Genomic DNA, 25,560 nt, shown 5'->3' with positions numbered 1-25,560 from the left:
TCATGTAATCATGGATCATGTCAGTTATTATTTCTCCATCTGCCATTTTTTGCTATTGTTTTTGCTTGCTTACCTAGTCTGATGATTCAGCTGTGCACATCCAGACGTCCTGCCCTTGTGTAATGCTTGAACATGAGCTGGCATATGCAAATATTGGGGGCGTACATATTAATGATCCTGACTGTTACGTAACAGTCAGTGTTATGTTGAGAGTTGCCTGTTTTTCTGAGGTCTTTTAAACAAATGAGATTTAGAAGGAGGAAAAAATGGTGTTTGAGACTCACTGTATGTCATTTCCATGTACTGAACTCTTGTTATTTAACTATGCCAAGGTAAATTCAATTTTTAATTCTAGGGCACCTTTAATGACAAGTGTAGTTGTATAACGATGAGTTTCAGCAAAAAATAAATGAGTAAATAAAAAAATAAATAAATGTAATCATTGACTCAATGAACTTTATAGATCTTGCCTCTCATTTACATCTGGCCAAAGAATTTGGCCAATCAACATCTCAGCATATATTTTCACGAGTCATCCTTGTGCCTCAACTTCTCCACAAGCCTCTTGCATCACTTGAAGAAGACTTACTTGGTTGTAAGGTTTGTGATCATAAACCTTACAACCAAGTATCTCCAAGAGAAGAATATGCTGGAGAATATGCTGGAAGGAACGCCATCCTAAAATGTGGGTGATGCTCAAACCACTCTTGTACCAGTGCTAAATGGTGAAAGGACATTGTCCCACACAACTAACACAATTTTGCTCAGTTTGCTCCTGATCACCCTGTGGAAAGTTGATTTCATTGAGGGAGTTTAAACAATTTAGAAGCCTTTCTGTGTTTTGTGGCCCCAAGGCAGCGTTGTGTGCCACACGACCAGAGGATTGGAGCACTTGTTGTCCAGGGACATTGACTGTGGCACAATGTTTATACTGGGCTGAACTATCTGATCCATAATTTATGACATGGGCAATTAGGTTGGCTCTGATTTCATTTGAAACTTGTCTGTACCCTGTTCTTCTACCTCTCCTCCTTCCTCTTACACCTTGCTCTTCTCTTTCCCTCTGTTCATGTCTTTATATTTTCTTCTCCTGCTCTTTCCACTAATACCATTGCCTTCCACTCTACCATATCTTCTCCCTCTACTCCAGCCTCTTCTCGTCTTCTTACATCCTCAGCTCTTCTTGCTTCACCTACATCCTCAACTCTTCTTGCTCCATCTCTTCTTCCTATATCTATTCCTTTCCCGTCATCTCTTTCTACCTCTTCCACCTCTCCTCTCCCTTTCAGTATTACCCTTCCTCTATCCTCTCCAAAACCTCTCACTCTTACATCTCTTCCATTTTCCCATTCTTCTTCTTTGTTGTTGTTGTTGTTGTTGTTGTTGTTTTTCTTTCCCCTTTTATAGCTTTTGTAATTGAGATAGCTGTGTAAACAATTTGGAAATTTGCATTTGCTGTGTGTATTGCTAACTCAGCAGATATTTATTTGGGGCTAATTGAGAACATTCCAAGTACAACTGAGATTTTAACAAATAACGGAGTTTTGTTTGTTGTGTTTGGAAAAATGGTGCACAACTGATTGTGATTTTTGTAAAACCAATAAAAAGAGCTGCAATTGTTTTCGCCTGATATATTAAAGTTTTGGTTGGATGTATGAACTACTGTGGAAACATTTGGGAATTTTGAGAACAGTGTTTTGAGAAAATAATGCATGTGATTTAAAATTTGCATGAAATGAAGGAAAATTTACAACCTGTTTAGAACAATTACAAAGTTCTCAGATTACTGTGTTAATCTGTTTTGAGAACAGTGACCTGAGTTTGGAGAAATGTGTTGAAACGAGGCTGTGAGGTATAGACTTACAGTCTTTACAAAGGCACGCACTGTATAAAGTTCCTACGTCACATAATTTTCACAACTCACAACTTTTAAAACTCTTTTATGGAGTTTTTGTCTACTGAAAGTGGTTTTTTTTTTTTCTGGAAAGACATTTGATCAGCTGAGCAATAGGTATGTTGTTAAACAACAGTACAATCCATTGAACGGACTGTATTCTATCCCTCACAGCCTTGTTTTCATTCCTATCAAATTTTTTTATATGGCACTACCCTGAATAAGGTCTATACCATCAATTTTTTTTTTATGTGTCGCACCACAGAGAATTTTATAACCTGAGCTGAGCTTGGCGATTTGATTTAAAAAAAAAAAAAAAAAAAAAATCCTGATAATAAGCAGTTTTGTTTAAATTAATTAATAAATTAATTAATAAATAAATATAGTATATGTACATAGAAAAAGTCTTAGATCTTTGAGTTCAGCTCATCAAAAATGGGAGCAAAAACAAAAGTGCTGGTTTATAATTTTGTTCAGTGTGTGTATATATACAGTGGGTACGGAAAGTATTCAGACCCCCTTAAATTTTTCACTCTTTGTTATATTGCAGCCATTTGCTAAAATCATTTAAGTTCATTTTTTTTCCTCATTAATGTACACACAGCACCCCATATTGACAGAAAAACACAGAATTGTTGACATTTTTGCAGATTTATTAAAAAAGAAAAACTGAAATATCACATGGTCCTAAATATTCAGACCCTTTGCTCAGTATTTAGTAGAAGCACCCTTTTGATCTAATACAGCCATGAGTCTTTTTGGGAAAGATGCAACAAGTTTTTCACACCTGGATTTGGGGATCCTCTGCCATTCTCTGCCAATTGGGTTTAAGTCAGGGCTCTGGCTGGGCCAGTTGTTGTGAAGCCACTCCTTTGTTATTTTAGCTGTGTGCTTAGGGTCATTGTCTTGTTGGAAGGTAAACCTTCGGCCCAGTCTGAGGTCCTGAGCACTCTAGAGAAAGTTTTCGTCCAGGATATCCCTGTACTTGGCCGCATTCATCTTTCCCTCGATTGCAACCAGTCGTCCTGTCCCTGCAGCTGAAAAACACCCCCACATCATGATGCTGCCACCACCATGCTTCATTGTTGGGACTGTATTGGACAGGTGATGAGCAGTGCCTGGTTTTCTCCACACATACCGCTTAGAATTAAGGCCAAAAAGTTCTATCTTGGTCTCATCAGACCAGATCTTATTTCTCACCATCTTGGCAAACTCAATGCGGGCTTTCATGTGTCTTGCACTGAGGAGAGGCTTCCGTCGGGCCACTCTGCCATAAAGCCCGACTGGTGGAGGGCTGCAGTGATGGTTGACTTTCTACAACTTTCTCCCATCTCCCGACTGCATCTCTGGAGCTCAGCCACAGTGATCTTTGGGTTCTTCTTTGCTTCTCTCACCAAGGCTCTTCTCCCCCGATAGCTCAGTTTGGCCGGACGGCCAGCTCTAGGAAGGTTCTGGTCGTCCCAAACGTCTTCCATTTAAGGATTATGGAGGCCACTGTGCTCTTAGGAACCTTAAGTGCAGCAGAATTTTTTTTGTAACCTTGGCCAGATCTGTGCCTTGCCACAATTCTGTCTCTGAGCTCTTCAGGCAGTTCCTTTGACCTCATGATTCTCATTTGCTCTGACATGCACTGTGAGCTGTAAGGTCTTATATAGACAGGTGTGTGGCTTTCCTAATCAAGTCTGAATCAGTATAATCAAACACAGCTGGACTCAAATGAAGGTGTAGAACCATCTCAAGGATGATCAGAAGAAATGGACAGCACCTGAGTTAAATATATGAGTGTCACAGCAAAGGGTCTGAATACTTAGGACCATGTGATATTTCAGTTTTTCTTTTTTAATAAATCTGCAAAAATGTCAACAATTATGTGTTTTTCTGTCAATATGGGTTGCTGTGTGTACATTAATGAGGGAAAAAAATGAACTTAAATGATTTTAGCAAATGGCTGCAATATAACAAAGAGTGAAAAATTTAAGGGGGTCTGAATACTTTCCGTACCCACTGTGTATATATATATATATATATATATATATATATATATATATATATATATATATATATATATATATATATATATATACAAGCTACTTAAGTATCATCCTGACATTTGTGAAATAATTGGTGAAATTCCATATGATTTAGAATTTGATAAGCCTAACCTTGACCATAATCTGTGTCCTCTTCTAGCTCCTGATGGAAAAGAAGGTGGCAAACTGCAAGCAGATCGGGATTCCAGCCCTATTCCAGAGCCTCAATGTGAGAAGAACTGCGGCTGTATTTGTCACCTGCAGAGGCCTGGCATGAAGCTTGTGTGGGTGCCAATGAGTGAGCAGGATGAGGATGAGGGTGAGGATGATGAGATCGATTTGAGTGACACAGAAGATCAGAATGAAAGAGCAGGCGAGGGCGAGAATGAAGACAAGTCAAATAAGGAGGTGGAATCTTTGAGTGAGTCATTAGCTAAAGGTGAGAACAAGAATGAGGAACCACAAATTAAAAAAGACAAGTTTCAGGTGACTCGTAACCTAATAGAACAGCAGCTGAGGAGGAAATCAGACCCTGGACCTCCGGCATTGATCGCCTCTGTTATCCCCTTTCCTGAGACTCCTATAAACGTCCCCAAAGCCCAGTCTTTGGAGGTGCCGGAGGAGGAGTCCATCTATGACATTAGCCTGGAGGTGGTCACTCCACCTAGACCTCAAAAGGGGTCGGACACTGTAACAAGCAAGGACAACCCTCCAGCCGTTCCTCCCAGAATGCCTTTAGATAACAGGTGTCTGCCTCGCATTATTCTGCCTCAGCCTCTAGCACGCCCTGCCTCCCCTCTGCTGCCCCACAAAAGCAGCCCACCTGGAAGTCCTCGACTACAAAGAACTGCACCACCACTACCGCCAGCCAGGACCTATGAGAATGCAAGACGCCTCAGCAGTTATTCTCTCAAGTCTATAGGTACAGAAAAACATTTAAAGTGAAATCAAAATATTACATTCTTAAAGGGATAAATTGAAAATGGTCATAAACCCTCATGTTGTTCCAAACAGTGTTGTTTCAGTATCATTAATTAGTATGTATTATATACTATATAGTATTTATTAGTATTTTGAATTAGGCTTTTATTTTAATCTTCTCCATTTTCATTTTCATTTTAGATTAAGCTTTAGTTATTTTGTTATGTGCGTTTGGAATTTTTATTATTAGGGGTTCAATCGCGTTGCGCTGAAACCCTATTGCAATTGTTAAAATTTCCAAGGATCAGCATTCTTCCCTAAAAAGTGACTGGGCAGACCAAACTGTAAGTCATAGAGACTTGAAACTTTGAGGGCTGGTACTCTCACCGTCTACAGCATCACCAAGGCTCACCCTGATTGGCCTGACGGGGGCGCTACAGTGTTGAAAAGTATGAAAGATTTCCTGGAGTCTGATTGTCAAACAAAAAAAAGTCGAAAATTCGATACACGGTCTTTAAAGGCCGCCAAAATTTTCGAAGTGTGTGGAGCCACTTTTACTTAAATAGTTATAACTATATATGATCGTTGTCCAAGGTGCAAAGACTGCCTTTGAGAACATTCACGTATCTCGGAAAATGCGTCCTGCGGTGGCCAATGAAGTTTGAGCAGCTATCAGACAAGGTTAACGGAGGCCGAAACTTGCTGGTCATGTTTAACTCATGGCCATAGAGAACTGTGAGAAATTCGAAAGAAAACGGCCACCAGGGGGCACCTTCACATTTTTCACGTTCGTAAAAATTTAATATTACGCAATTTTTCGCACATGACCACGACATTCATACTCCATGATAGAACTCCTCATTCTGAGCAACTTTGCCTCTAGGACCGCCGTTCTCCATCGAATCGTTCATTAAATATTGGAGATTATTTCAAAAACCAGCTTTAGCAAACTAGTCCCAGGTTTTTGGCTCAACCTCAATAACTGTTAAAAATCTTTATAAACCATATATTTTCTATGGCAAATTGCCTGTGTTGGCTGTAAATACTCTTTTCCATCTATGATCGAGATGGTTACTGGCTTGCAAATTAAGACATTATACCTTTTTACGCATGTGCTTTAACCCCGATAATTGCTGCTCGCAGCTATATCAATTATTATTATTTTTAAAATATTTTTATTTAGTTTTAATGTATTTCTATTTCAGCTTTAGTTTTTGTAATTTTTTTATTTGTTTTTTTTTTAATTATCTAATATTTATATTTTATTTTATTTCAACTTTATTTCAGTTAACTAAAACAAATAGTTTTTGTTTCCACACCTGTATGACTGATTTTCTTCTTCTGAACATATTCTTGCAACACCCACTTTTCACAATTCAATCAATCCTTATAAAATCAAGTCCTGTTACATTTCCCCCCTTTTTCACTTTTTCTCCTGTTTCACTTAGAAATGCTTTATATCACAGAAGTAAAATGTGTTAACAGCATTTCATTAAGTGAATTAAATGTCTGTTTTACGGTACTTAATTGTTTCTCCTTCAACAGATGAGAACGACATTGCAGGGGCTGATGGGGAAAAATGTGGATCCAATGAGAAGTATTTTTCTTCACCTTTCATCCCTCAAACAGTTTCTGTTCTCTTAATCTTTAATATTGTAGTCACACTGCTGTCATAATTGTCTTTACTATGTGTGTAACTCAATCTCTGTCTCGACTCCAGGCTTCCACGAGTCATCCCACGTACCCAACAGTCTGTTGACTTGGAAGCTGGGACGTCTGAGGGTATATTTTTTTCTGATTTGATACATCACCAATTTAAATTGAAAATGTTGAAAGACAGACCTCATGCAAGTTAATAAGAAAAAATCACTATTGAGAAATTGTACAGTCCAATAAAACAAAGAATAAATGACATCTTGCATACAATTTAATGCCATATTTTGTGACCCTTGCAGAGCTGTATCAGTTTTACACAGAAACATATATCCACAAGGAGATCAGGAGGACAGTATGTCGCAACATCAGTAAGACCAGCATAGACTTCCAGATGGACACAGCCAACACAGAGAAAGGAGAAAAAGGTCCCAGATCCACTAGCGTTCCAAATCTCAAGCAGAGCAATTTATGGCGGGAACGGTCAACGGTACGAGACAGTGGTGTCCTGCAAACCCTAAGCCCAGAGGAGTGCAAGTATCAAGAGGTGAGCAGAAATCCTCACTTAACATGCTATAGAACTCTGGGAAGAGCAAGTGCTGAGTTTTGAGGTTTAGAGTATGATTGTGAAAGAATTGTGTTTGAAATATGTAAAATTACTTGAGAGGAAAAGAGAAGAAAGACAGGATGGAAATCTGAGACATGATGGGATGGGAAAATGAGAATAGATGTAAGAAAGGGGAAAATGGAAAGGAAGTTCTGTAAGTAGGGAGAGGGTGAATCTCACGAAAGCTGTGTGTGTATTATATATCTATCTCTCTTTTGTGGCCAGCGGTTTAGACATTAATGGCTGTGTGTTGAGTTATTTTGAGGGGACAGCAAATTTATAATTTTATTAATTTTTTTTACAGAAAATGAAAGCATTTATGTGTAGAAAGGCCATTGTGTTTTTTTTTTTTTGCATGATAAAATTAACATTTTCAATTTTAAAAATCTCCTTCTTACTGTTGCAATGTGGAAAAACTGATAAATTATTTACATTGAGAATAATGGGAATATATATATATACAGTACCGTTCAAAAGTTTGGGATCTGTAAGATTTTTTATGTTTTTAAAAGAAGTTTTGTCTGCTCACCAAGGCTACATTTATTCAATTAAAAATACAGTAAAAACACTAATATTGTGAAATATTATTACAATTTAAAATAACTGTTTTCTATTTGAATACAATTTATTCTTGTGTTGGCAAAGCTGAATTTTCAGCATCATTACTCCAGTCTTCAGTGTCACATGATCCTTCAGAAATCATTCTAATATGCTGATCTGCTGCTCAAGAAAAAGGTATTATTATTATCAATGTTGAAAACAGCAGTGTACTGTTTTTTTCAGGATTCCTTGATGAATAGAAAGTTCAAAAGAACAGCATTTATCTGAAATACAAAGCTTCTGTAGCATTATACACTACCATTCAAACGTTTGGGGTCAGTAAGAATTTTTATTTTTATTTTTTTTTTAAAGAAATTTAAGAAATAAATACTTTTATTCAACAAGGATGCATTAAATCGATCAAAAGTGACAGTAAATACATTTATAATGTTACAAAAGATTATATTTCAAATAAACATTGTTCTTTTGAACTTTCTATTCATCAAAGAATCTTGAAAAAAAAAAATATATATATACATATATATATATATTGTACGCAAATATTTTGTACATTTGTACACAATAAATGTTTCTTGAGCAGTAAATCAGCATATTAGAATGATTTCTGGAGGATCATGTGACACTGAAGACTGGAGTAATGATGCTGAAAATTCAGCTTTGCATCACAGGAATAAATTATACTTTAAAATATTTTCAAATAGAACACAGTTATTTTAAATTGTAATAATATTTCATAGTATTACCGTTTTAACTGTATTTTTAATTAAATAAATGCAGCCTTGGTGAGCAGACAAAACTTCTTTTAAAAACATTAAAAATCTTAATGATCCCAAACTTTTGAATGGTAGTGTGTGTGTGTGTATATATATATATATATATATATATATATATAATGTCTGTGTAAGGCCCGCCCAATTGGCCCATAGACGGTTTTCCGGTCTTTTCAGTCTGGCAAAGTAGTTTTAAACTATTATCTGACTCCATTTTATTATGACCTTGATTTAGGTTGGAATGCCAATTGATTACTGACCATTTATATGATAATTTCTCTAGACATTTGATTATTCTATTTAACTCTTTACTCTTATTGTACTCTTTCATTCGGATTCCTATAACGCTTTTAGTCTCGAACCGGCCGGGTATACTATCTCATACTCATAAACTCAGCCTTGGTCATTAGGCGATGACTAATATTCTAGAGGCCGTACCCACTTTGCTCATTCTAGAATACATTATTTAGTCCCCATAGATCTGAACACACTGAATTAAAGCAAGACTATATCTAACCAGAGGTCATGACCATTACCATAGAACCAAGCTGACCAATTTAACTTCTCTAATGTAACTTTATATAATCATGCCATGGTTTCCCCTGTACACTTAGTTAGAATAATATTACAATAATTAGAGGTTGAGGCTCACTCTATTCAGACTGGTCTAACAACACTCTTGTTGTTCTGAACGGAAAACCCATTATTAGCCTACACAGTCTAAGTATACATAACTAATGCCAATGTGTTAGTCGGAGCTCTAAAATATCAGTTGGTGTGCCCCACTGCTCCACCTAAACTGTACTTTAGTCTGTTACTAACCTGAGCGTAGATTTGTGGGGTTATGGGCTTAACGTAATCTACTAGAGTCAATCATTTCAGAGTAAGCCAGAATAAAATCAAATGTAACAATTGATTAGTCAGGTAAATGTATCACACCAATTACATAATCAATTCAAAGATGATCAATACAAAAAAAATCAAATGCTCAGAAGTAGAGTTAAAGATGAATACCTGACATTAGAAAAATGCACATTGCTGAGTGTCCTGGACACTCACCAATGTGGGCTGATCTGACTACAGAATCACGCCCTGAGCCTCCTGCAACATCTCTTTAAATACTCAGACCAAGACAGGAACTTCTTTCAAATGGAAACATGAGTTCACAATGGGAATTTGCATTAATCAGTTCCCAGACTGGGTAGTTTACACATTTTTGGGGACAGAAATCCATTTGCATGAAAGACCCTGTGAAAGGGCTCACACCTACCACAGAAAGCAAAATATCTCTAAACTCTTAACCTTATTACCTTCTGGTTTACTTCTGTGGGAATGAGACCTTTGTACCAGTCGCACTGAGACATTCCAAATGATATCAAACATGTATAGTGTTGTATGATAATTGTTCACATGTACACATTAAATCATATAGATTCTTGGGTGAATTTCAAATGGTTTTAATTTGTGGAGAGAAAAGATGGGGAAAGAAGGGGGTAAAGGGACAGAAATGTAAATTAAAGGTGCCCTAGAATTAAATATTGAATTTACCTTGGCATAGTTGAATAACAAGAGTTCAGTACATGGAAATTGTAATGATGGGTCAGTAGACAGTGGATCCATTTGCAGCTTTTATTAAAAGGCAATGGTAACAGACAGGGGCAAGACAGTACCATAACCGGGGACAGGCAATGGTCGAGGCTGGCAGCAAAGGGGCAGAGTCGGGTCACAGGCAAGGGTCGAGACAGGCGGCAAACAATCACAGAATCAGAGAACAGGCAGTAATCAAGGCAGGCGGCGGTGGTTCAGCAGAGATAAACAGTCCAGGTAATAACAGAAATCAATCCACAAAGAAACGCTCAGAAATGATCACTTACAGCAAATCAAGACTTCGCGATGTGTGTGTGTGTGTGAGTCTTAAATAGTGTGAGTGTGATCGGATCAGGTGCGGAAGTGATAGTCCCAGGAATGCGGGCCTATGGGTAATGGAGTCCAGATAGCTGTGAGTCAATATTCGGGTGACGGCTCCCTCCGGTGGCCCGGAGGATGCACCGGGGGAGCTGTATTCGTAACAGAGCCCCCACCCTGCGAGCGGCTCCTGACGCGAGGAGGCGGACGCCGAGGTCTTCCACGAGGTCGCGGGCCGGTCTCTCCGGATGCGTCCGATGGAATTCTTCCATGAGGTTGGGGTCAGAATGTCGCTGGCATTGACCCAGGATCGCTCCTCTGGACCGTACCCCTCCCAGTCCACCAGGTACTGGAGCCTCGGACCCCGGCTCGGGAATCGAGCAACTCTCGAACGTGATAGGCCTCCTCGCCCTCGATTATCAGGCGGTGGGGGACGTGGACCCTAGCTCCCTCCGGCTCCCCTCTCGGACCCCCGGAGGGTTTCAGTAACGAAACATGAAAAGTGGGAGAAATGTGATAATTAGTAGGCAGATCTAAACGGAAAGATACTGGAGTGATTTGTTTTAGAATTTGGAAAGGCCCGACATACCTGGGACTAGCTTTCTGCAGGGTAGCCTCAGGCGGAGGTCTCGTGTGGACAGCCACCCCATGGCCCACGGATCTGAGGATGGGGTCGTCATGCCGGTTGGCCTGCGTTTCCTGTCTCCATGCGCGCTGGAGATGATGATGAGCCAGGTCCCAGGTTTCCTCACTCCTCTGCATCCATGCATTGACCGCAGGTAATTCCGAGGGTTCGCCGGACCAGGGGAACAACGGTGGTTGGTACCCCAAGACACACTGGAACGGGGTAATGCCGGTTGAGGGTTTCCTTAGCGAATTTTGAGCATACTCTGCCCACATGAGATAGCGGCTCCATTCTGCCTGTTGATGCTGGCAATAGGTTCGGAGAAAGCGAGTGAGTTCTTGGTTCAGGCGTTCCGTTTGTCCATTCGACTCAGGATGATAGCCTGACGTAAGGCTGATGTTGACATTCAATTCTTGAAGAAGGCGGCCCAGACCCTGGAAGTGAACTGCGGACCCCTGTCTGACACAATGTCATCAGGTAAACCATAAAGCCGGAACACATAGTTGCATAAGAGTTCTGCAATCTCGAGGGCGGTGGGCAGTTTGGGGAGTGGAATTAAGCGACAGGCTTTGGAGAAACGATCTACCACAGTGAGGATAGTGGTATTGCCCTGAGAGGTCGGTAGATCAGTGACAAAGTCTATGGAGATGTGGGACCAAGGGCGCTGAGGAACGGGAAGTGGCTGCAGTAACCCGGCAGGTGACTGGTGAGATGGTTTGGAGGTCTGACAGGCTGTACAGCGGTGGATGAACTGTGTGACGTCTCGTGGCAAGGATTCCCACCAGAAGCGATTCTGTAGTAAATCGAGGGTGGCGGTGATACCAGGGTGACCAGAACTGGGTGAGTCATGTACGTGATGGAGAACCCTTTCTCTCATGTGCGCAGGAACGTATGTGCGGTTGGGTGGACAGGTGGAAGGTGGAGGAGTCTGGTCGTTGGCCTGTGTCAATTCGGTCATGATATCCCATTGAACGGGTGCAAGAAGGAGTGACTCGGGAATGATGTGTTCTGCGGTTTTGGGCTGCTCAGTGTGCTCAGATTGGCGTGATAATGCATCTGCTTTGGTGTTCTTTGAACCGGGCCTGTATGTGACATTAAACTGGAACCGGGTGAAAAACATAGCCCAGCGGGCCTGTCGTGGATTCAGTCTCTTGGCTGTGCGGAGATATTCGAGATTCTTATGATCGGTGAGTACAGTGAATGAGTGCTGTGCCCCCTCCAACCAATGGCGCCATTCCTCGAGGGCGGCCTTCATGGCCAGTAACTCCCGGTCCCCTACATCGTAATTCCTTTCAGCCGCTGACAACTTACGGGAGTAGAAGGCGCAGGGATACATCTTTTCAGGATTGCCTTGGCGTTGGGACAGAACGGCGCCTATACCAGTGTTGGAGGCGTCTACCTCTACAATGAACGGCCGTTCAGGATCCGGATGGCGGAGAATGGGGGCTGTCGTAAAACGATTCTTGAGTTCTTGGAATGCTATGTCTGCTTCTTTGGACCACTGGAGACGAGAAGATGAGCGCTTGGTCATGGAGGTCAGGGGAGCGGCTACACAGCTGAAGTTTCGAATAAACCGCCTATAGAAGTTGGCAAAGCCCAGGAATCGCTGTAATTCCTTCAGCGTGTGTGGCTTGGGCCATTCCAGTACTGCCTTTACTTTACCGTCATCCATGGCGACCCCGTCTCTGCTGATGATATATCCGAGGAAGGCGGTGGAGGTTTGGTGGAATTCACATTTTTCGGCTTTGGCGTATAATTGGTGTTCGATGAGTCTCTGCAGAACGGTTCTCACATGTTGAATGTGTTCGTCAAGGGAGTTTGAGTAGATTAGAATGTCGTCAATGTAGACTATGACCCAGCGATTTAACATGTCTCTGAATACGTCGTTTATGTAGGATTGGAACACAGCTGGACTGTTGGATAGGCCGAACGGCATGACGAGGGTTTCATAGTGACCGGAAGTTGTGGAGAAGGCTGTCTTCCATTCATCCCCTTCTCGAATACGAATGAGATTGTAGGCGCACCGGAGATCTAACTTTGTGAAGTACTTGGCCTGTCTTAACTGTTCAAGGGCTGCTGGCACCAGAGGCAGGGGATAACGGAATTTCACGGTTATGTCATTTAGGCCACGATAATCAATACAGGGTCTTAAACCTCCGTCCTTCTTCTTGACAAAGAAAAATCCGGCAGATGCCGGTGAGGTGGATGGCCGGATGAACCCCTTGGCTAACTCTTCCTCAATGTAAGTTTTTATGGCCATAGTTTCGGGTTGAGAGAGAGGGAAGATTCGACCCTTGGGAGGAGCTGTTCCGGGTAATAGTTCAATTGCACAGTCACTGGAGCGGTGCAGGGGAAGTTCGGTGGCTTTCTGTTTGCTGAAGGCTACTGCAAGATCGCCGTACACGGTGGGGATGTTCACTTCCTCAGGGGCTTCGGCCTGCAATTTTATCGATTGGAGTGGTAGTGGTTTTACTGGTCGCAGACAGTGGTTGAGGCAGCGGCTGTCCTACTGGAGTATTTCCCCCTCTCTCCATGATACGTGCGGGTTATGTGAGCGTAGCCAAGGCAGACCCAGGATGATGGGGTTATGTGGTGAGTGAATGACGTAGAAACTGATTTGTTCTTGATGAAGGATGCCGACTTGGAGTTGAAGCTCAGATGTGATGTGGGCTACTTTACCTCTTCCGATTGGCTTCCCATCTAACGCTTCCACTGTTAATACAGAATGGCAGTTGATTAATGAAATGTTGTGTTCTGAGATGAAGGTATCAGACATAAAGTTTCCAGCTGCCCCAGAGTCCAGAAGCGCGTGTGTGGAGACGATACGGTCATTAAGTGTGAGTTGAACAGGGATTTTGAAGCTGTTAGATGAGTAGTTTTGAGCTTGGATGGAACTCACCGCTTTGGAATTCGTAGACTCTGGCCGAATCGGGCAGTTAATTTTGATGTGACCCGATTGCCCGCAGTAGAAGCAGAGGTGTAGTTGGCGTCTCCTTTCCCTCTCTTCAGGTTTGAGAGGCGTAAAACCGAGTTGCATGGGCTCAGAATTCGAGCTGTTGGAGGTGATTGCCCGGGTGGGCCGACGAGTGCGAAGTAAGTTGTCGACATGGATGGCCAATTCGATGAATGAGTTCAATGAGCTGCCCTCGTCTCGACATGCCAGCTCCGCTTGTAACTCCATAGACAATCCGCGACGGAACAGCAGTTTCAGCGTGTCCTCTACCCAGTTTGTTTGCGCTGCCAGGGTGCGAAATTGCAAGGCGTATTCTGCCGCCGTGGTTTTACCTTGGATCAAGGAGAGTAGCTGGTCGCCCGGGCTCAGACCGCCCGCTGAGTGTTCGAATACCTCTCTGAATCGCTGTAGGAAGTCGGTAAACGAAAGGAACGCCGAACCATCGTCCCGCCAGACAGCGGTGGCCCAATCCAGAGCTTTACCAGTCAGTAGGGAGCAGACGAAAGAGATACGACTGGTGTCCGTGGCATACAAGAGGGTTGTTGGTTCACATATAGCGAACATTGCAGCAGAAAGCCCTTACATTTGCTTGGTGTACCATCAAACTTCTCTGGGAGAGCCAGGCGTGGATTCACAGGCGGTGGATGGCGGGCGTGGGGCAACGGGAGCAGCAGGTGGCGGCGTGGAGGCCTCGGTGGGATTGAAGCGTAGGCCCTGCAGCGGTTTCACCAGCTCCTCCGTGAGTGAAGTGAGGCGTGTGAGCTGGTGGTGGTGCATGGCTAACTGGCTGGCTTGAGCTGATAACTCCGTGGAGAGCTGGGCCAGAGCTGCTGGATCGCTGAGTGGCGAAGTCTTCTGTAATGATGGGTCAGCAGACAGTGGATCCATTTGCAGCTTTTATTAAAAGGCAATGGTAACAGACAGGGGCAAGACAGTACCGTAACCGGGGACAGGCAATGGTCGAGGCTGGCAGCAAAGGGGCAGAGTCGGGTCACAGGCAAGGGTCGAGACAGGCGGCAAACAATCGCAGAATCAGAGAACAGGCAGTAATCAAGGCAGGCGGCGGTGGTTCAGCAGAGATAAACAGTCCAGGTAATAACAGAAAATCAATCCACAAAGAAACGCTCAGAAATGATCACTTACAGCAAATCAAGACTTCGCGATGGTGTGTGTGTGTGTGAGTCTTAAATAGTGTGAGTGTGATCGGATGCAGGTGCGGAAGTGATCAGTCCCAGGAATGCGGGCCTATGGGTAATGGAGTCCAGATAGCTGTGAGTCAATATTCGGGTGACGGCTCCCTCCGGTGGCCCGGAGGATGCACCGGGGGAGCTGTATTCATAACAGAAATGACATACAGTGAATCTCAAACACCATTGTTTCCTCCTTCTTATATAAATCTCATTTGTTTAAAAGACCTCCGAAGAAAACGCGAATCTCAACATAACACCGACTGTTACGTAACAGTCGGGTGTACGCCCCCAATATTTGCATATGCCAGCCCACGTTCCCAACATTATGAAAGGCATTAGACAAGGGCAGGCCAGTATTAACGTCTGGATCTGTGCACAGCTGAATCATCAGACTAGGTAAGGAAGAAGAACAATAGCGAAAAATGGCCAGATGGAGCAATAATAACTGACATGATCCATGATATCATGATATTTTTTTGTGATATTTGTAAATTGTCTTTCTAAATGTTTCATTAGCATGTTGCTAATGTACTGTTAAATGTGGTTAAAGTTACCATTCGTTTCTTACTGTATTCACGGAGACAAGAGCCGTCACTATTTTCATTATTAAACACTTGCAGTCTGTATAATGCATAAACACAACTTCATTCTTTATAAATCTCTCCAACAGTGTGTAATGTTAGCTTTAGCCACGGAGCACCTATCAAACTCATTCAGAATCAAATGTAAACATCCAAATAAATACCTATACTTATGCGATTAGACATGCTGCATGACGAACACTTTGTAAAGATCCATTTTGAGGGTTATATTAGCTGTGTGAACTGTGTTTATGCTGTTAAAGCCAAGCGCGAGCTCCGGGGGCGGGGAGCACGAGAATTAAAGGGGCCGCAACCTATATATGGGTGCATGGTTAATGATGCCCCAAAATAGGCAGTTAAAAAAATGAATTAAAAAAAAATCTATGGGGTATTTTGAGCTGAAACTTCACAGACACATTCAGGGGACACCTTAGACTTATATTACATCTTTTAAAAAGACGTTCTAGGGCACCTTTAAAGGCATTTTCCAGTTTCTCCAGTCTTACATCTGTATGTTTTTTTTTTTTTTTTTTTTTTTTTAGGTTAATGTTCTGATTTGTTACAAAAATAATGTCAATATGCTGGAATTATTGCTAGTCCTAACATGCTTTATTGCCTAATGCAAAATAATATATATTTTTATTTTGAGGTTAAATGTGACTAGAAATGAGACAGTATGCCCAAATTATAAGTGTAATAAAGAATAAAGATGATGATAATAATAAAGTATAACAATAAAGTAGATAATAATAGTGAATGTGAAAAAACTGAGCTATTATTGTAAATATCAAGATTTCACATTATAGTTGAGAGAACTAAATTGCATTTAAATAATATCCATGTTTCCCTTTACTGTGTGCAGAGCATGTACGAGGTGATTACATCAGAAATGTCATATCTGCGCTCTCTGCGTGTGTTAACGGAGCATTTTATGGAGTCGAGCGAGTTGAACGACACTCTCATTATCATGGACAAAAAAACCCTATTCTCAAACATCCTGCGCATCCAAGAGGTCAGCGAGAGGTGAGTGCCTGTGTGTGTGAAATCTACAGTTATTACAGTTCAGATCTGCTGAAACATCACTGCCTGATGAACCCCACAAATTAGCTTTGTTTGCTTACATGAACCCCAAAGACTATATTCGCGATATGCATTTGCCAGGTGTAACCCATCAGAATTTGCTGAGGCTGCAGCGTTTGATATTAATTAAATGAATCCAACTAGAAAACCATTAAATACACATCTCAGGATAAACACATCAACTAATAGTCTAATGCTCCAGTAATGCAGTGTAGTCTGTAAAGCAAGTCACAAAACATCAATTTGCAAATACCATTGTCTATTAACATTTTTCACAGGTTTCTGAAAGACTTGGAGGACCGTCTAGAGGAGAGAATCGTCCTTTCTGACATCTGTGACATCATTCCACTATCATGCCCAACATCATTTCCCTGCATATATTGACTATGTTCGAAATCAGATTTATCAGGAAAAGACCTACAGTAATCTAATGTAAGAAACTCATTTCATTTATTCTCATCCATTTAAATGTATTTTATAATCTCTCATTTATTCTTTTGACTATTATCTATTACAGGCAATCTAACACTCAGTTTGCGGCCATTATCACCCGACTGCAGGAGTCGCCCAAGTGTCAACGACTGCCCTTCATGTCCTTCCTATTACTGCCCTTCCAGCGAATCACACGCATTAAAATGCTCATCGAGGTGGGTGAATAATTCACATAATAAATGTTGGAATTCCTCTTCAACAAAGTAAAGGCATTTATAATGTTACAAAAGATTTTAAATCAAGTTTCAAATGAATATTGTTCTTTTGAACTTTCTATTCATCAGAGAATCTAGAAAAAAATGTATTATGGTTTTCAGAAAAATATTAAGCAGATAGATAGAAATAAGAAATGTTTCTTAAGCACCAAATCAGGATATTTGAATGATTTCTGAATGATCATGTGACACTGAAGATTGGAGTAATGATGCTGAAAATTCAGCTTTGACATCACATGAATAAATTACATTTTAAATATATTAAAATAGAAAATAATTATTTTAAATTGCAGTAATATTTCCACATTTTATTATTTTTACCATTTTTTTTTTTTTTTTTTTTTTTTTTTTTTATAAATCTTACTGAACCCAAACTTCTAAACAACAGTGTATGTTGGAATTCTTCTTCACCGAACCAATTTCTGTTGGTTTTGGGGAGTTTTTTGTTTGCTTATTTGTTTTTCGTTCCTCATGGGTTGCAAGGAAATCATTATTATTCAAGCAGAGTTATCCAGGTAATATGAACGCAATCCAGATTTTTTAAATATTTAGTTTGTTTTCATCAGAACATCCTGAAGAGAACAGCTGTTGGGGCGGATAAGGAACAAACAGCATCAAAAGCTCTTGACTCTGTGTCTAAGGTAAACATCCCAAGGTCACAATAAATGGCGCACAATGTTTTTCCTCTCATTACAAAGCAATTTCTTACGCTGTTCAAACTAGACCTCATTGTTCGCAAAATAGCCTATTAGAGAGGAAGATAAAAGGAAAAGAGAGTAAGAATGAGGGAAAAGAGGGAGAGAGAGTGGAGCATAAGGTTAAATGCGGGTTGGGTCACTGGAAATTATGTTTCAGATTATATAAGCCTGCCGTATTTTTCTTATGGAGACAAAGATAACTAACAAAGTCGATTTTGTAGCAGTTTATAGCATTAGAGAAATAAATATCATTTGAGTCTCTCATTTATTTTCTGTCATTTACATGAAAGAACCCAAATGGGTCATGTGAAATATTGTATGTTTGTAATATTATTATGTATGCAGATTCATTTGTCTTCAAGGAAAGAATGTTTTGTTTTTGTGTTTTTTTTTTTTTTATGTTGTCAGAATGTGATCTTACATAACTTGTCATGCATTTCCTCACAGATCATTGAAGAGTGTAATACTCAGGTTGGAAAAATGAAGCAGATGGAGGAACTGATTCAGATTAATGGTATGCTGGAGTTTGACAAACTAAAGGTGAGCTACTGAATAATGTTATATATTAATGATAATAAGTGCAATTACTGTGGGATTAAAAATTATGAGACCACTAGTGAAAATGCCTTTGTTTTGATTTTTTTAATAAAAAAATCACTACAAATTATATTATCACCTTAACAAAATGAGTGAAAAGTGGAATTAACATGAATTTTAGAATTCATGATCAGTGTCACTTTTCAATAGTGTCCTCAAATAGTGTTTTTTTTTTTTAAATTATGCCATATTTTTTTCTTTTTAAATGTTTAAAAATCCAATTTAAATAAAATATTTATTTAGAATATTTCCTTAATTAATATAGAATATTTATTTGTCTATATATTTATTTTATTTTTTAAATATTGTCTCATCTTTGAATCATTTATTCAGGCAGTGCCAATTATATCTCAAACACGTTACTTGGAGAAACGAGGAGAGGTGCAGGAAATAAACAGAGGAGGAACGTTCTTGAACCTCCGCCCCAAATTCAGCCCCGTCTACCTCTTTCTCTTCAACGACCTGCTTGTCATTGCAAGCAAGAAAAGGTAGAAAGCTGAAAAACCTGTCTTTGTTATGGCTTTACACTGTTTTTATCAGGGTTACAAAACACTGCATACATTTCACCGCATTACATTCAGGAATTATCCATTATAAAAAGTAACACACCTGTTTGTATTTACTGTGGATGTTTAGGTAATCCCTTTGTTTTTGAATCAGACTTATTTATTTCTACCTCTGTTTCTCTGTGCTGCAGTTCTGAGCGGTATGTAGTCCTTGATCATGCCCATCGCTCCCTGGTCCAGGTGCAGTCTTTTCGGGAGGACACAGCTGTCCCCAGCCTGGAGCACTGCTTCTGTCTGACCCTGCTGGAGAATCACCAGGGACGCCAGATGGAGAGAATTATGAAAGCTCCCTCACAGTACGTGGAATTATAAATAAAAAACCATATTCATATCCATATTCATTTTACTCATCCGTGATTTATGTTCATTGCTCTGTTATGTTTTGAATCCATATGCTAATTTTTAAGAGTCTTTTGCAATGTACAGTACACTACTGTTGGGGTTGTGAACACATGCTTACCAAGGCTACATTTATTTGATCAAAAATACAGTAAAACAGGAATATGTTTGAATTTTTTTTTTTTTTGTCATGGCAAAGCTACAGTTTCAGCAGTCATTACTCCAGTCTTCAGTGTCACATGATCCTTCAGAAATCATTCTAATAGGCTGATTTGATGCTTATGAAACATTTCTTATTATTATCAATGTTACAAACAGCTGTGCTGCTTAATATGTTTGTGGAAACCGTGATTATTTGATGAATAGAAAGTTCAAAAGCATTTATGAAATAGAAATATTTTGTTATAAATGTTTTTACTGTCACTTTTGATCAATTTAATGTGTCCTTGCTTAATAAATGCATTCATTTCTTTCAAAAAACAAACATATTACTCACCCCAACAACTTTTTATCAGTAGTGTACGTATAAATCAACACATTAAAATACATACAAATGTACAAAAAGTAAATGGGAATTGTTTTCTCTCTTTCTTTCTCTCTCTCACTATACAGTTGAGGTCAGAATTTTTGGCACCCTTGGTAAATATGGTAAAAAAAAAATCTGCATTGTTTATCCTGTTGATCTTTTATTCAGAAATTCACAAAAATCTAACCTTTCATTGAAGGAAAAGAAATGTGGGGAAAGTCTCTTTATGAAATAAATGTTTTGCTCTGAAACGTTGGCCAAAATTATTGGCACCCTTTTATTCAATACTTTTTTCCACCTCCTTTTGCCAAGATAACAGCTCTGAGTCTTCATCTATAATGCCTGATGAGTTTGGAGAACACCTGACAAGAGATCAGAGACCATTCCTTCATGCAGAATCTCTCCAGATCCTTCAGATTCCCAGCTCCATGTTGGTGCTTCTCATCTTCAGTTCACCTCACTCATTTTCTTTATGGTTCAGATCAGGGGACTGGGATGGCCATGGCAGAAGCTTCATTTTGTGCTCAGTGACCCATTTTTGTGCTGATTTTGATGTTTGTTTTGGATCATTCTCCTGATGGATGATCCAACCACGGTTCATTATAAGATTTCTAGCAGAGGCGGTCATCCCAAACCCATCTGGTGGGTTTGCTGCCAAAAAACTATTATTTTTTTTGTTTTGTTTCATCTGACCATAGAAGTTCCAGTCATGTCTGACAACTGAATATGCTGGAGATTGTTTATGGTTGAGCGAGGAGGATTTTTCTTGAAAGCCTACCGAATAGCTTGTGGTGATGTAGGTGGTGCTGTTTGATATTTTTTTTAGGCTTTCTGACCCCGAGACTCAACTAATTTCTGCAGTTCTCCAGCTGTGATCCTTGGATAGTCTTTGACCACTCAAATTCTCCTCCTCACCGCGCATTAGGACAATTTAGACGTCCTCTTCCAGGCAGATTTGTAACATCTCTAGTTGATTGGAACTTTTTAATTATTGCCCTGATAGTGGAAATGGGGATTTTCAATGTTTTAGGTATTTTCTTACAACCACTTTCTATTTTGTGAAGATCAACAATCTTTTGCTGCACATCAGAACTACATTCTTTGTTTTTACTCATTGTGATGAATGATTACGGGAATTTGGCCTTTGGGTTTCCTCATATTTATACTCCTGTGGAACAAAAAGTCATGACCTGACAATTTCATGCTCCTAGTCACCCTGGTGTGCTTAAAAAAAAAAAAAATGAATGGGATATTTTACTTATATTTTACTTATTTTTACTTATAATTACTTATAAATTTCTAGGGGTGCCAATAATTGTGGCCTGCGTGTTTTAGAGAAAAACATTTATTTAATGTGGGAAAATGGGAAAAAAAAGGGTCATTCTGAAGAGCTCTAAATTCAAGCGTAGGATGTCATCAGTAAGCCAGAAATTTCATCCCTGCTGCATATTCCACGGTCAGCTGCTGATTCCATAGCTGAGGAGTTTGAAGCTTCCACTCTCCTTAATATCAGCACAAAAACTGTGCGGCGGGAGCTTCATGGAATGGGTTTCCATAACCGAGCAGCTGCGTGCAAGCCTCCCATCACAAGTACAATGCCAAGCGTGGGATGGAGGGGTGTAAAGGATGTCGCCACTGGACTCTGGAGCAGTGGAAATGCGTTCTGTAGAGCAATGAATCATGCTTTTCTGAGTTTGGTGGATGCCAGGAAAACATTACCTTCCTTCACTGCATTGGGCCAACTGTAGAATTTAGTTCCAGGGGTTGGGCTAGGCTTCTTATTTCCAGTGAAGGGAAATCTTAATGCTTCAGCATACCAAAACATTTTGGACTATGCTATGCCTCCAACTTTGTGGGAACATTTTGGGGAAGGCCCTTTTCTATTCCAGCATGACTGTGCCCCAGTGCACAAATCAAGATCTGTAAAGACATGGTTGGATGAGTCTGGTGTGGAAGAAATTAACTGACCCAAACAGAGCCCTGACTTCAACCCCATCGCACACCTTTGGAACGGAGTGTGGTAAGGTTCTTGTGTAGTGGGAAGGAAGAGGACAGGGATCGGCTTTGGCTGCTGACAGTCTTTTTATTCTCACCAGAGAAAATATCAAACAAAACAAACAAAAGGACGGTGCAACGCACACTCAATAACTCCACATCCGAGGACGGGCTTCACTCCAAGCAACGAGCACGGCTCACACATCGACTGTCAGCAGACTCTCTCTCTCTCTCCCGCTCCTGCTTCTCCTGGCGTTTTATCCTGTCTCCACGCCAATTACTGGAACGAGAAACAGGTGTTCGTGATTTGCATTCAACCCGTTCAATCACCGCGCTTCCCCAGACGCTCCCTCCTGTTGCAGACCCCGCTAAACCACGCCCCCCTCGCCACACGGAGATTGTGAGCCAGGACTTCTCATCCAACATCAGTGCCTGACCTTACAAAATGAGCAAAAATTCCCACAGAAACACTCCAAAATTGTATGGAATGCCTTCCTAGAGGATTTGAAGCTGTTACAGCTGTATAGGGGGTAAACGTCTATGTATTTAGAATGTGACGTCATTACCCTATTGGTGTAATGGTCAGGTGCCCCAATACTTTTGTACATATAGTGAATATATAATATAGTAGCAATATTTCAGATGTTTTCAGGATTGTATGCTGATTTTAAGGCTGTATGGGTCACGTTTCTTCTATCTCTTCAATCAGATCTGACCTGCACAGGTGGTTGGCAGCATTCCCAAATCCCGACGGCCTCAACAATGATCAAGAAGAAGTCATATATGAAGACTGGGGTAAGTGTGTGTGCTTATTTGTCTTAGCTGCTCAGGATTATATTCGTGAGCAACATGACATGTTAGTGCTTGCCTTTGATTTTAATCATGTTCACTTCTCTCTTCGGATAACTTTCTTTGTAATCACATGGGTGTCCTTGTATTTCAGATTGCCCTCAGGTGCAGTGTGTGCAGCAGTATGTGGCAAACCAAGCTGATGAATTAAATCTGGAACCCACGGAGATCATCAATGTCGTGCGGAAAACCAACGAAGGTGTGTCACACTTTACCTTCTATTCTTTAGAAGCACATCTGACATGTTGCTTCAATATGTGTTCCAACTTTGTTTTTTGTTCATTTATCTTACCTCTTCTTGCCTTCTGTAGGATGGTATGAGGGGATCCGTCTATCTGATGGACAGAAAGGCTGGTTTCCTGAAGCAAATGTACTGGAAATCACCAATGAGCATGTCCGACGGCGCAACCTCCGAGAACGTTACCGTGTTATCCAGGCTGCCGGCACTGTCGCCAAAAGTTTGACTATGCTATAGCCTAAGAGAACTGCATCCTGGCAGATCGGGAATTCCTAAAATGGAAATAGTCTTTTATACTATAGACCTTTGACTCTTTACTAAAATGTTTTGATCTGTCTCAGACATCCTTTTCATGATCAGAAATATTATTCTATCGGAATTTTAAACAAAGAACATGCCGCTTTGGCGCTTTTTTAACTAAATCTCATTCACGTGTGTCTGTTTCCATTCAAATATTCAGTTGTTTTGGATCCTAATATGGAATGTACATGAAATGAGTTTCAGAAATGAGTGTGTCTGTGTGTGCGAGTCTATGCGTGCTATTGCGTAATATTTAGTACTTCTTTCAAGAATGTCGAACTACTGAAATACCAGTTGAGCAGAGCAGGTGGGTTGGTATCACATGGTAAAATGTCACATGATCTAATAGGTAAGTTGGTACAAAATATCATATGCTTCGTTCAAGATGAGTCCTGTATGGCTTAGTCTTCAGTTTTAATGGAAGCATTAAATGTGTGTACTATCAACAAAAATGCTGTAGTACATTCAAATTAAGTATGTTTTTATTCAGTTTACTGTACAGTTGAACTTGTAGAAAAAAAAACATATAGCCAACTCAGCCAGGAATAAAACTCTTTATGTACGTATATATTTGTCATCTACTCACCCCATGTCCTTCCAAACCTGTGTAATTTTGTGTTTTGTGGAACACAAAAGATGTTCTTTTAAATGTAAATGAGCATTCTTCCCAACATGAAGGTAAGTAAATGATGACAGAATTTTCATCTTTGGGTGAATGATCCTTTTAAGAGTGTCATGATCTGCTCCAGATATTAAACATTGTTGTGAGTCATGCTAATAATTGGCTGATTTCTCAGAAAAAGACATATTTCACATTTTCTCTTAATGTGGAATGCTCCATTAAAGCCACACCTCTTGTTTTGTAAAACTCTGTTTGTTTGTATGTGTGGGTGTGGGAGTTGGTGTAAATGTACATTAAACTCTGCATTTTTGATGTAAAAATGTGTGATATAGTTTTTATTGTGATTATTTTATTGCAGTGTAACTATTTTTAATTATGACATTTTAGTCCTCCAAGTTTAACTTTGGAGAACATATACTCGTTTATATAACACGAGTTATATACATTTAACACTGTATAGCCCAATATATGAAATAATAGATTTTTTTTATTATTATTGTTAAATTATTAGACAAAATATATACAAAAAAATCAATAACACTTTACAATAAAGTTCATTAGTTAACTTGAACTAATAATGAACTGCACTTCTACAGCATTTATTAATCTTTGTTAATGTTAATTTCAAAGTTTATTGCTACATTATTAAAATCAAGAGTTGTATTTGTTAAAATTAGTTAAAGCAGTGTGAACTAACATAAAGTATTGCTGTATTTTTATTAATTAACAAAGATTACAGTAACAAATGTATTGCTCATGATTAGTTCGTGTTAGTTAATACACTAACTAATGTTAACAAATGAACCTTATAGTAAAGTATTACCAAAAAAAAATCTAAAATAAATATATAATGCAATGGAATGGAATACAATGATGATAAGGAGATGAACAAATAAATCTTCCTCAAAGACTGTTGTATCATATTTAATACTAAAAATGGATAATAAAGTAAACTGAAGTTGCTTCAGTCCAGTAAATGTTCAGCTTGAAATATTAATGACAATATACACTGCCCTCCAAAAGTTTGGAAACACCCCTGGCAAAGTGTGGTTTTGGACGATATCAGCATAAATCCTTATCATTTTTTTTTTTTTTTTTTTTTTTTAGGTGCAAATACATTAAAGTAACTTGACATTATCATTGAAGACTAGCAATAATAATTTTCATTTTGATTACATAATAATGGTAATATATACATGTCAAAGTCAGACATGCCCCTTTGCCAGCTGTGATGCCTGGTTACTGGTTTAAACTTGGCCCAGGTTTGTAAAAGATTTTTGGGTCAGCACACCTTAATAGCTTCAACAATTGATTGCCAATTAAGTTTAGAATACAATGAACCAATTAGAACCC

The 25,560-nt window shown here is 39.8% G+C and overlaps 1 protein-coding gene across 1 annotated transcript in view; it reads left to right on the top strand.

The window, feature by feature from the left end:
* Positions 1 to 24,527, top strand: part of arhgef15b (Rho guanine nucleotide exchange factor 15b) — a 33,842-nt gene extending 9,315 nt beyond the window's left edge. The window contains 15 exon segments of the mRNA XM_048170638.1: positions 4,085 to 4,846; positions 6,391 to 6,442; positions 6,566 to 6,627; positions 6,801 to 7,045; positions 16,553 to 16,713; positions 17,049 to 17,115; positions 17,117 to 17,202; positions 17,288 to 17,417; positions 18,044 to 18,118; positions 18,623 to 18,715; positions 19,106 to 19,260; positions 19,470 to 19,634; positions 22,908 to 22,993; positions 23,142 to 23,246; positions 23,359 to 24,527. Of these exon segments, the coding sequence (XP_048026595.1) occupies positions 4,085 to 4,846; positions 6,391 to 6,442; positions 6,566 to 6,627; positions 6,801 to 7,045; positions 16,553 to 16,713; positions 17,049 to 17,115; positions 17,117 to 17,202; positions 17,288 to 17,417; positions 18,044 to 18,118; positions 18,623 to 18,715; positions 19,106 to 19,260; positions 19,470 to 19,634; positions 22,908 to 22,993; positions 23,142 to 23,246; positions 23,359 to 23,522 (2,408 nt within the window). The 3' untranslated portion in view covers positions 23,523 to 24,527.
* Positions 24,528 to 25,560: the final 1,033 nt, after the last annotated feature.

Source organism: Megalobrama amblycephala, linkage group LG20 (assembly GCF_018812025.1).
Source record: "Megalobrama amblycephala isolate DHTTF-2021 linkage group LG20, ASM1881202v1, whole genome shotgun sequence".
Taxonomy (NCBI): Eukaryota; Metazoa; Chordata; class Actinopteri; order Cypriniformes; family Xenocyprididae; genus Megalobrama; species Megalobrama amblycephala.
Note: the sequence above shows the minus strand (reverse complement) of the source record. Positions and strands in the feature narration are given on the sequence as shown.